The 12,295-nt window shown below is 39.1% G+C and overlaps 1 protein-coding gene across 1 annotated transcript; it reads right to left on the bottom strand.

The window, feature by feature from the left end:
* Positions 1–3,319: 3,319 nt before the first annotated feature.
* On the bottom strand, positions 3,320–11,546 carry LOC117289512 (lactase-like protein). Its single transcript, XM_033770657.1, has 3 exons — positions 11,528–11,546; positions 5,903–7,168; positions 3,320–3,556 (listed from the first exon to the last, which is right to left on the bottom strand). Exons 1-3 carry the CDS (start codon positions 11,535–11,537, stop codon positions 3,351–3,353), a joined length of 1,482 nt encoding a protein of 493 aa, XP_033626548.1. The 5' UTR covers positions 11,538–11,546; the 3' UTR covers positions 3,320–3,350.
* Between the last annotated feature and the right edge of the window lie 749 nt (positions 11,547–12,295).

Raw genomic sequence — 12,295 nt, 5'->3', positions numbered from 1 at the left:
TCTTGGTCTATTAACGGGGTAGTCAGACATTTCGAATTTACAGTTTTGCCTTTCAGGCTCAAATCCGCTCCTTACATATTTACCAAAGCTCTGAAACCTTTGGTCACCCACTGGAGGTCATGTGGAGTTTTAATAGCTCTCTACTTGGATGATGGTTTCATTGTCATCCCTAGACCAAAGGAATCTTCAAAACACAACCAGATTGCCTTAAACATCTCTAACCACATTCGTTCTGATCTTTTAGAAGCAGGTTTTGTATACAATATTTCTAAGAGTATTTGGAGCCCTGTAAATACTATCGATTGGTTAGGTATGAGATGGGACACTGCACAGGGCACACTTAAGATTCTTGATCGTAGGATTGTTAAGATTAATAAATCCATGCCCCCATTGATTTTCTTCTACAGCAACATACATCTCTCACAATAAGAGATTTGCATTCATTCGTAGGCCAAATTATTTCGTTGTCCCCCGTTGGTGGTAGTATTTCTAGATTAATGACTCGTCACTGTCAAATGACAATCGCAGCCGCCTTTGATGAAAACGTTCCAGTCGTTCTTACAGATTTCTGTCTTTCTGTCCATTCACAATTGACTGCTTTGCTACTTTTTACAATGCTAAACTGCCCCGATTTTATTCTCGTTTTTGGAACCCAGGTTCTTCGGGTGTAGACGCCTTTGCCCAGAACTGGCACGGTGAAAATGCATTGTTGGTTCCCCCTGTAGCCTTAGTGGCATCCACCCTTAAACACATGCATCTTTGCAAATGTAAAGGCGTAATAATTTTCCCCTGGTGGCCTTCGCAACCCTTCTGGCCCTTACTATGGTCCCAATACCATATACCTGGGTCAAGGACCTCATTACTGAAGGTGGTTATCTCGCACTTAAACATGGCAGAAATCACAACTCCCTATAGGCTGCGTTGCAGCCGCATATCTAGACTTTGTTCCAGTTTAATCCCTTCTCACTCTTGTACAGTGTGAGTATCACATATTTTCATTCTTAATTCTTCCTCTCTTCTTTTTTTTTTGTGCATACAGATAGTCCGAAACCCCCCATTTTGGCTCGATTTCCCCCTCAATTTCCAAGCCCAGAAAGAAATAATGCTGCTAGATGTAATCTTTGCTAAATCCGAGGGTACGGTTATGGCTTATTTCTATAAATGTCGTAAATTTTTGTCCTTGTTAGAATTGCAAGGTATTCCTCTGGTGCTCCCCTTTTCTGAACAAGTGTTAGCAATTTACCTGTCACATATAAAATCACATTCAAACTCTGATAGTGCTTTGATTTCTACTGCTGCTTCATTGAGATGGTTACATTCATTGGTTAATGTCAAAAGTAACCCGCTTGATGCACCCATCATTCAACATGTGATAGTCAGCGGTAGGCGGGAACTATACATCATCCGCCCGCACAAAAACAGCCAATTTCCCTTAGCCAGGTCAAAGCCATTGTCGACCTTTTCGCGGGTCCTGATGCCTCGCTTTTAGATCTTAGATCTGCCTGCTATGTCTCCCTCAAATATGCTCTCCTTTTTCCTCACAATGAGATGGCAGGTATGAAGGCTACCCACTTATCTGAATTGCCAAACAATAAGGGTATTTCAATCTTTATCCCAAAATCAAAAACCGACATTTTCAGGGAAGGTAGTACTGCTTTTCTTTGCGACACACTGGACACCTACTCACCAGTTGCGATTTTACGCCGATTTTTAGAGGCTGCCGGGATCAATCTGGGTCAAGACAAATATCTGTTCACCCCTGTTATATTTTTGTCCAGTACAAAAACGTACAAAATTGGCGCTGATAGACCCTTAAGTTACACTAGGTGCAGAGAGTTGTTTTTTGAGGCCCTTAGGCGCATAGGCGTAACCGATCCAAAGGTATACGGCCTTCATAGCCTAAGATCCCCCGCCTGCAGGCGGGGCTTCCCACCTAGCCAACAAACATGTTCCTGAAGCTTTGATAATGCAACAAGGTCGCTGGAAGACCACTGAGGCTAAAAACAGATACGTCAAATGGGATATCAAACAAAGACTAGACATGTCAGGGAAACTCTTCAAAGAGTAGGCTTACTGTATAACGGTCGGGTGATCCGTCCAGTATAATAAGAGAGTTTTTCTATTATAAGAGAGTTGATACGTTTTAAGGAGCAGACGAGTTTTTTCTATTATAAGAGAGTTGAAACGTGTACTTATTATTTGAATTTATTGGAATTCTGCATTAATAATTTAAGGAGCAGACGATCCGAAACGACTAAGTGGCTTGTAGATTTGAGTTTTAAATATTGTTATGTTAAGAAAATTGTCCGACTCGTTGAAATTGTGCATATACGTAATTTGGCTGTGTATAATGATTTGCATCAGAATTTTCCTATTACTATATTTAACATTACGAAACAGCCAGGTGGCTCGTCCAGAGATTTGAGATATGAGAATTTTGTTCTATTTAAGGAGAGTTTGACATGTACTTAATTTGAATCTATACGAAATTTTTGTTCTAATTATAAGAGAGTTGATGTACTTAATTCGAATTTATTGAGATTCTGCATCTGCAAGGAATGATTCTGCAAGGAATGATCAGAAACGACTAAGTTGAATAAGATTAATTGAAATTGTGCACGAACGAGCTAGATGATCAAATGATCCGACATGGTCAGATGACCAGTTTAGTGTGTTAAAAAAAAAAAAAAAAAAAAAGTTGGTCAGATGACCAGAAGTGATACACGAGGATCAGATGATCCAGTGCTGTATTTCTTAAATTTGGAAGTTCAAAAAGGGAATTTAAGACTCGGTGTTTGTGATCCCACCATTATCCCATGCTGTAAATAAATAATTTGAATCAAATCCTATTGCCTCCATTTCTTTTATTATGGCGTGTCCATTAACACTAAACTGTTTTTCATGCGTATGAGCGTAGCGAAGTAGCATGAAAGTTCCTTTTTTCCCGAGGCGCAGCCGAGGGAAATAGAACGGCCCGGAGATCGCCGACAAATAATGCCACCACTAGAGGGCGCTCGATCCGGGGTTGAGACGTGTGGAAAAAAATGATTATGACTCTGAAAAAAAAATGAAAATAAACACGTTTTATCCCTGCCTGTGTCAGAGGTCAGCATGTACTGACAAGGTGCCTCGTTGGAGGGCTCTGCACATCCTCCACTCTTTCGTTAACTTAAGGTTTCAGCCACTTTTATACTTTTTACTTATTTAAAGTCAATGGAGACCTTTGGTAATACTGTCAAAGACATGTAATCTCACTTGGTGCACCCCAACATAGGAATAAAATGATGCAAATTTAACATATATTATTACCAATGTAGCTTCCAGTGCCTAGACCCCTATAAATGTGTAGTTTATTTTTCCTCTGGTGGTTTAAAGCCGTTGTTAATTATCTCGGCGAAGGCTTTAGCTGACTCTCTGGGTGTCCGAAGTCGCTCGGGGTGTTCAAAGTTGACCTCGTAAATACCAAACTTCTCACGGTATCCCTGGGCCCATTCGAAGTTATCCATGAGGGACCATGCAAAGTAACCCTTTACGTTTACACCGTCTATCAGATGGGCTGGAAAAAAAAGATATATATACAGGGTGTAACAGAGATACCGTGATACTTGTTAGGCTATGGAGGATTTGTATTCATCCTTTATTTATTCCTAGGCCAAATCAGTTATTAAAAACAAAAGTTGTTTGGCGTGCTTTTGTAAATATCTTTCAAAATATGCAGCCGTCGATTTAACAAAGACTTAGAACTCGTCTTATCTCGAGTAGGACGAGTAACTCGTCCTAACTAATAGGATTAATCTTAAGGTCTGCATGCTACAGTGCAGGGTTGGGACTCGTCCTAAGTCCTAAGATTAGTCTTAAGTTAAGAAGAGTTTTGTGAAATCGACGGCAGGTCTGTCATTAAAAAAAAAAAAAAAAAAAACATGAGCTGGCGTTGTCATTTTAGATACCGATTCAACAACCCAGGCCCTCAGGGGGTGCGTTTTTGGTTGAATTGGCCATTTGATAGTCATTCATGAATATAATTTGTTTCTAGCTCCCACACGTCTGAAAAACTGAAAAACAATGTAATTACGATACAAACAAACAATGCAATGATACAGATACACACAAAGACACCTATGCAAGCAAATATCATCATGCCTTGATTAAACAAATACATGGGGTTTGAGTCTATTTTTGAAGAGTTACACTGAAGTGTGAATATCCTCCCGGATGTTACGGGGAAGGGAATTCCAGAGCCGGGGAACAGCGGCTTGAGCTAAGGCAAGACCGGTACGCGACTTACATGTGGGTTTGAGGATATAGACATGTGTTGTCCAATGGTAAGCGGATTGCACACAAAAAGGTGTGATGTTGAAAGAAGTGATTTCTCGGAGAGATGAAGGTGCCCTATAAATAGGGGCCTAGAGTTGAAACCTCTCTTTTTACAATAACAAGAAGTTTGAAATATATAATTTCCATACCCTTCACAAAAGTGAGCAGTGCTCACCCAATCAATAAATGTTTTCGCAGTTATTGGTGCCTATCAAAGTTCAGTTCATAACCTTTCCGTACACCTTAACCTTTCCCTATAGAATCATTTACTTTTTATTCGGCAGTCATTTTAAAAGGTGTATATAGTTTTTTTGAGACACACGGTATAAGCATTAGAAAAATAATAGTCTGGCAGCCCTGTTTTTTTTCTTCAGCCTTTTAAAATGCATTTCCAAATATAGTCAATCCAAAAGAAAATCACTAACCAGTGACCGAATCGGCTTAGTTGGATTCAACCAAATGTCTGGGTTTGTGTCATATCTTCCTTTGTGTTTCAACCCGTACTAGCTTTTTTTTTTTTAAAGTCTGTCATAGTAAGTGTATTTCGAAGGGACTTGTTTGGTTGCAACGCCTCAGTTTAGGTCCACTGTCAGCACATGCTGTTGTCTAGGTGTTAAAGGCACATTACAGAAAAGAAGAAAACTCGTATAATAATTTCACAAACTTAATACACGATCTAATGGAGATGCTAGTAGAAAACATCCCTTGGAATAAATAAACAAATATACCATATGTGATATTATTTATTGAAGAGAAGAAAATTTAACTAATTTTCTTGTTGGAGTTTATCGCTCATAGTGATCGGTTTTTCATTTTTATCTCGTGATTCAGATGGCCGATCGATCTCAAACTTCTACAGATTTGTCAGTTTATGTAAATTATTGTTGATACCATAAAGTTATTACACTGCCCGCAGCAGTTTTGTAAGCAAAAACCAATTCCGTACAACATTCTGTAATCATCCTTCAAGAGGGTTTGTTTTATGCCATTTTTTTCTTTCCATTGAAGGATTTCAAATGCAGCAGATTGTCTTATGGTACAAGCGTGTTTATGTACAAATAGAACTCGTGATCGCTGCTGTGGCCACCTTCAAAAAAATATCAAGACTTGTCAAATCATTTTTACTTGAAAATAATAAACTAATTTAGGTTTACCAATGTCTCTGGTGCATTTTGGATTGGAATACCCATACACACGCAGACTGTAGGCCAAATACAAAATACTTACAAAAACATGTTCAGCATCCCCACCCGCTTCCTTCTTAGAGGCTGACCGCCTCCTTTTTTTCTTTTCTTTTGTTTGAATGGAAAAAAAAACATTCTTTTCCATAACAAAGGGATATATTTAAACGATCTCAGACGATTCCATTTTTGTATAAAGCCTAGCCCGGTTGTCTTTTAAAAAGTGTCAGGCGGCCATTTTGAAAAATAAAAATACGGGCTCCTCCTCCCCTTTTTTCAAAAAGGCAGGAACTAAACATGTGTTCTCCCTTAATCTCTATTCCCCATCCTTCTTTATTTTCAAGTTCCTTATTTTAGGGGACCTTCTTGCCCCCTTCCCACTCTGGATGTGTTGGAGTACATCTTACCTTTGAGTACCACATTGATGTAGGCCTTGAAGTACTTAACTCTTAACTCATCCTTGATGTCCATCCCACTCTGTGACATCCCATTCTCCGTAATGTAAATAGGTACATCTCCATAATGCTCCTTGATCCATCCCAGCAATCTCCTCATACCCCAAGGTACGATGCTCAACCAAGACGAAGCAGCTTTCGGCCAGGCGTCATCTTTTGTCAACTCAATGTCGCAGTCTAACATGAAGCTAGCCACGCGGGGATGAGCTGTAGCTTTATGACTGACGTACGAGGTTGTGTAATGATTCAAACCCAAGAAGTCAAACGTCCCAGCGATCGTCTTCTTCTCACTCTCTGAAAACTGAGGAAGTCTGGATGTTGAGAGGCCTTGAAGACGACTTGCGTTGGCGACATATTCTTTCATCAGTTCAGGATAATCACCGTTTACCAACACAGGGTGTGCGAACCAACCGAGGGAGAGTGTAGCGGCTCTCTGGGCAGCCACTTTGTCTTTTTCGGAGTCAGTCTTCGGTTCAAACCAATCCGAATTGAAGGCAATTGAAACTTTACCCTGTTGCCTCGAACGATACTTGTCATCATACAAATGCCAGGCTTGAGCATGGGCTTTGATTAATGTATGGCCAGCCCTGTACGCCCCGTATCCACTGTGCTTCAGGCCAGGAGCATGAGAACCAATCTCGTAACCGTGTGTTGTAAAAACTAAAGGCTCGTTAAACGTGATCCAAAGCTTTATTTTGGCGCCAAACTCCCTGAAGCATTTATCAGCGTAGTCACTGAAATACACGGCCATCATGTCATTCTCCCAACCGCCGATGTCCTGAAGGGCTTGAGGGAGATCCCAATGGTAGAGAGTCACCATAGGTTCAATCCCAGCCACTTCTAAGGCAGATAGAACTCTGTTGTAGTAATCAACACCGGCCTGGTTGAAGCTCTCAACGGTACCTGTTGGTAGAATCCGAGACCACGAGATCGAGAAGCGATACGCCTTCACTCCAAGCTCCTTAAGCATCTCTACATCTCTCTCGATCTTGTTGTAGCTGTCGCATGCAACATCCCCTGTCTGATTCTGGTAGACTTTGCCTTCTGAATGACTGAAGGAATCCCAGACGCTTGGACCCTTCCCGTCCACATCCCAAGCACCTTCTATCTGGTATGAGGCTGTTGCTACGCCCCACAGGAAATCCCCGGGGAACTTGCCGTGCAGAAGTGCGTCTCTCCCCGGGTCGTGGAAAGCATCAAAGATGAATTTTTCAGCAGCTGAGTGTGCGGAGAAAAAAACTGTTTTAGGCAAAATTAAAAATTAAAACATTTTAATCGTCCCCGTCTGCCTCTTTTTAGATGCCGCCTCCCTTTCAGATAAGAATAAAAGACTTCTATAAGAAGTATTTTATTATTTTAGTGAGAAAATACATCTTTCTAAAAAACTATACGTTACTTCAGTGGGAGCCGTTTCTCACAATGTTTTATACTATCAACAGCTCTCCAATGCTCGTTCCCCAAGTCAGTTTGTAATTTAATATTTCCAAACGTGTACCTTCCCTTTAACGTCTCTTGAAGTGGCGGACTTTTTGCGACACTCCCTCTAGTTTGCAGTAAATTGCCAGTAAATTCAATGCTTTTTGAAATAATGTATGCGCATTTTAAAGCTTATATTATAACAACACGTAAAAATGGATTTACCTGCAAGGTGCGTTTAGGCGGTCGTAACCAATATTATTATTTCTCGGTCGAATTGGCTTTTGGTTAATCACTGGCCAACGACCGAAATAGTTCAAGGTTTAAGGTTTCAAGGTTGGTATATTTGGTTTACAGTAACACATCTAATACAGGCAATAATGTTGTAGGCCCCTATATGTTTCCAATTATACATTTATCCAGGTAAATAATAAATACACCTTTTGGATACTTCAGGGGAGCTCACTGAGAAGCAAAGCTTTATGCGTGGCCCCAAACATACGCTCGATGAGCTCAATACCAAACACACATTGGTTGGGTAAGGCCAAATAAAAAAAAAAAAAACCAGTTGATCGTCCGGATTTTTAAAAAAAGAGGAGGATGAGGGCCTTACTATTTACTATTTACTATTTTTTTCAAGATGGCCGCTAAGTATTTAAAATCAAACAGGCCACCAATTTTTCAGTTTGAATCAACCGCAAACTTATTTATACCTATTAGGCTAGTTGAGGACCTGTGTTAACACTAACACTAAAGTAACAGGGTCGGATTACGAATTGCTGGTACAGGCATTCACTAATATGTTTTACGAAACAGACATTACAAGTGTTCGAGAGCATAAAGTTAGATTCGGGAAAAACTCCTAGGCCAGTTCTTTTGAAAAGATGGAAAAAAAAAACACCGAAAAATAGTAAATAGTACAAAAAAAGGATGCGGCGGGACGATCAACTGGTATTTTTTTTATTTGGCCTAATCAGTCGAAGCAGCATAAGGAAAGGGCTCAATGGGTATGTGACGGGTAGAAAAACGTGTGTAAAACGTATTTTTTATGCTTCTTTGTTGACTTAATATATTCTTTATTCACACTTCAAACCCCGGTTCAAGCGCCCCCAGCGGTGGCTTTATTTTCAAATTTATCAATTCGGATCATTCTATACTTTGATGTCGGGAGAATAACAACTGTCAACTTCTTGTTCTTCTCCGACAGACTGTGTGAATAAAGCCCAGAGGCCAGAGAACTAAGATATGTTTCCACATTAAAATCTTTCATTTAAATCGGTCACATCAATATTATTAAGGGAGAATAACAACTGTCAACTTCTTGTTCTTCTCCGACAGACTGTGTGAATAAAGCCCAGAGGCCAGAGAACTAAGATATGTTTCCACATTAAAATCTTTCATTTAAACCGGTCACAGGTATACTGTGTTATACGGAGCTCCATGAGTGCCATCCCACTTATTGAGATACTGACATAATTTATCTCATCAAGACGACTTATTTCGTGGTATAAGTTAACTTACCGACATATTTTATCTAGCTAAGTCGACTTATTCAAAACAATCAGTCGACTATTAGCAACATAGTTTATCTCACCAAGTCGTCTTAGATAAAACAAAAGGTCGACTTGCTGACATAATTTGTCTTGCCAAGTCAACTTACTGAGAGTACTAAGCCAACTTACCGACATAACTTATCTCGCCAAGTCGACTTAGATAAAACAATAAGTCAACTTGCTGACGTAATTTTTTTCAACAAGTAGACTTACTGAGAGTACCAAGTCGACTTACTGACATAATTTATCTCACCAAGTCGACTTAGATAAAACAATAAGTCAACTTGCTGACATAACTTATTTCGCCAAGTTGAATTACTGAGAATATTAAGTCGACTTTCTGACAAAATATGTATCTTCAAGTCGACTTAGATAACATAATTAGTCGACTTACTGAGAGTACTAAGTCGACATACTGACATAATTTACCTCGCCAAGTCGACTTAGATAAAACAATAAGTCAACTTGCTGACATAATTTACCTCACCAAGTCGACTTACTGAGAGTGCTAAGTCGACATACTGACATAATTTACCTCGCCAAGTCGACTTAGATAAAACAATAAGTCAACTTGCTGACATAATTTATTTCAACAAGTCGACTTACCGAGAGTAATAAGTCGACTTACTGACATAATTTATCTCACCAAGTCGACTTTATAGATAAAATGGCAAGTCGACTTACTGACATATTATCTCACCAAGTCGACCTAGATAAAATGATAAATGGACTTACTGACATAATTCATCTCAACCAGTCGACTAATTAAGAAGTTTACTTATACACAGCCTGCACACGTTGCAACGTGTGTGTATTGAGATTGCGAGTTAGGGCCCGCGTGATCGCTAATAATGTGGGGGCGTTTTTCGTGCCTTGGATGCAGAAAAATAACCACAATCTAAGACTTGAATCCAGTCTACACCTCGTCCAACTCCGATTGTATTAGTCAATTCAGGCATCCTCTTCAATTTTATTTTATGTAACAAGCAAAATTATTAATTTACTGATTTTATTTAAAAAATGGTAATGGCTGTTAGCAAACTGCGTCCAACTAACACTACATGGTGTAGTACTTGCAAAATAGTGTTACTGGCCTGACGTTTTGACCCTACTAAATGGCTACGTGAGAAGAATGAGACAATAAATCATGAATTCAGTTCAAAAGGATAAAAGTTTGTTTTCGTCATATTATTCATCAAACTATAAGCCTTTACACAATTAAAATCTTCACAACAAAGTGTATAATGGAAGGTACCAGACAGCACGTAACGGAGCCGAGTTGAAAAGTGACAATACCAAAGTGCAACCATCAGCCGTTGTCAAAAGGATAAAAAGGTTGTTGTCGCCACAACCAACCCCTTATATTCAACGAACCATGTGAATCTATTCACAAAACCTTGTAAAGAATATCCATGCATATATTTGTCAGGTGCATAAAATTATGTGCCACTATTGTACAGATGACGTGTTCAAACATGTCTAACCATCAATTGATTTATGTTGACTTCTTGGTTTCTGTAAGTCAACTTGTCGATATAAATTATATCAGTAAGTTGACTTATTATTTTATCTAAGTCGACTTGGTGAGATAATTTTTATCAGTAAGTTGACTTATTACTCTCAGTAAGTCGACTTGGTGAGGTAAATTATGTCAGCAAGTTGACTTATTGTTTTATCTAAGTCGACTTGGCGAGATAAATTATGTCAGTAAGTCGACTTAGTACTCTCAGTAAGTCGACTAATTATGTTATCTAAGTCGACTTGAAGATACATATTTTGTCAGAAAGTCGACTTAATATTCTCAGTAATTCAACTTGGCGAAATAAGTTATGTCAGCAAGTTGACTTATTGTTTTATCTAAGTCGACTTGGTGAGATAAATTATGTCAGTAAGTCGACTTATTACATTCAGTAAGTCGACTTGTTGAAAAAAATTATGTCAGCAAGTTGACTTATTGTTTTATCTAAGTCGACTTGGCGAGATAAATTATGTCAGTAAGTCGAGTTAGTACCCTCAGTAAGTCGACTTGGCGAGATAATTTATGTCAGTAAGTCGACTTAGTACTCTCAGTAAGTCGACTTGGCGAGACAAATTATGTCAGCAAGTCGACTTTTTGTTTTATCTAAGTCGACTTGGTGAGATAAACTATGTTGCTTAGTCGACTAATTGTTTTGAATAAGTCGACTAAGCTAGATAAAATATGTCGGTAAGTTAACTTATACCACGAAATAAGTCGTCTTGATGAGATAAATTATGTCGGTATCTCAATATGTGGGATGGCACTCCTGGAGCTCCGTAGTGTTACATTTATACAAATAGTAAAAATCAGTTGACATGCGAACAAAACAAATCAAAGATAGATGAGATCAAAGTTATTGGCTATACAACAGCCAAAACGCACCCCTGGGAAGTCTGCCATGCTGTCCACTATCGCGTTCCAAAGTAGTTATGCACACACACAAAGTAACACACAATGCAGTAACACCGTTTGTTTGCGGGCATTTCGAAAAAGAAAATAATATATCACGGAATGTACAACAAACATAACCCAAAATGGCGTTGGGCAGAAGTAAAAAATATATATATACTCCAATAGAAAAGCATATACCTTTATCCATGTTGATCTGTGTCTGGGGTGTCGTGGCTGAGCTCTGGTGTTCCTGGTTATCGAAGGGTGGGTAAATGGGCATATGTGAGGTCAGAGTCAGAGATGGTTGAGCAGACAACTGAGATGGTTATGTATTAAATGGTCCAGTGTCCAGGGGTAATAATAATGCGGGGGCGCTTTGATGAGATGCACTTCGGGTGTAATAAAGCGCGGTACTGATTAGTGAATGATTGTATAACGGATGAGGTTCAGCTATTAAAACGTTGTGTCTACAAAATGTTGATATGCTTTTGTTGACCATGCCTGATTTATGCTGACAAGAAACATTGTTTAATGCGGTTAGAGTGCAATCTATGCATGTACACAGTTAAAATATATTTCTTCCAAGTTATTCAATTTTGTTCACACATTCTCAACCCCAGATCGAGCGCCTTCTAGCGGCGGCATTATTTTTCAAGCTTAAACCAAAATATTTTTTCAATTTCTTGATGTCGGGAGGAACCACGCGTCTTTACTTGTGAATGTTATCCTATTCGGTTTAATCTAATACACCTTAATGTTTATCCCTAAAAGGGTTATTCAAAATGCTTACAGGCATTACAGACAGTGGACACTATTGGTAATTGTCAAAGACTAGCCTTCACAGTTGGTGTATCTCAACATATGCATAAAATAAGAAAAATTTAGCTCAATCAGTCGTCGAAGTTGCGAGATACTAATGAAAAAAAAAACACCCTTGTCACACGAAGTTGTGTGCGTTTAGACGCT

Source organism: Asterias rubens, chromosome 4, assembly GCF_902459465.1.
Source record: "Asterias rubens chromosome 4, eAstRub1.3, whole genome shotgun sequence".
Lineage (NCBI taxonomy): Eukaryota > Metazoa > Echinodermata > Asteroidea > Forcipulatida > Asteriidae > Asterias > Asterias rubens.
This window is presented reverse-complemented; position numbering and strand designations above follow the sequence as displayed.

What these genes read in the sequence shown, in the direction of transcription:
- LOC117289512 (XM_033770657.1), bottom strand. An exon ending in CATCAATGTGGTACTCAAAG is followed by an intron (nt 3,557 to 5,902) that starts GTAAGATGTACT and finishes TTTTTTTTCCAG; the next exon opens with CCCATCTGATAGACGGTGTA.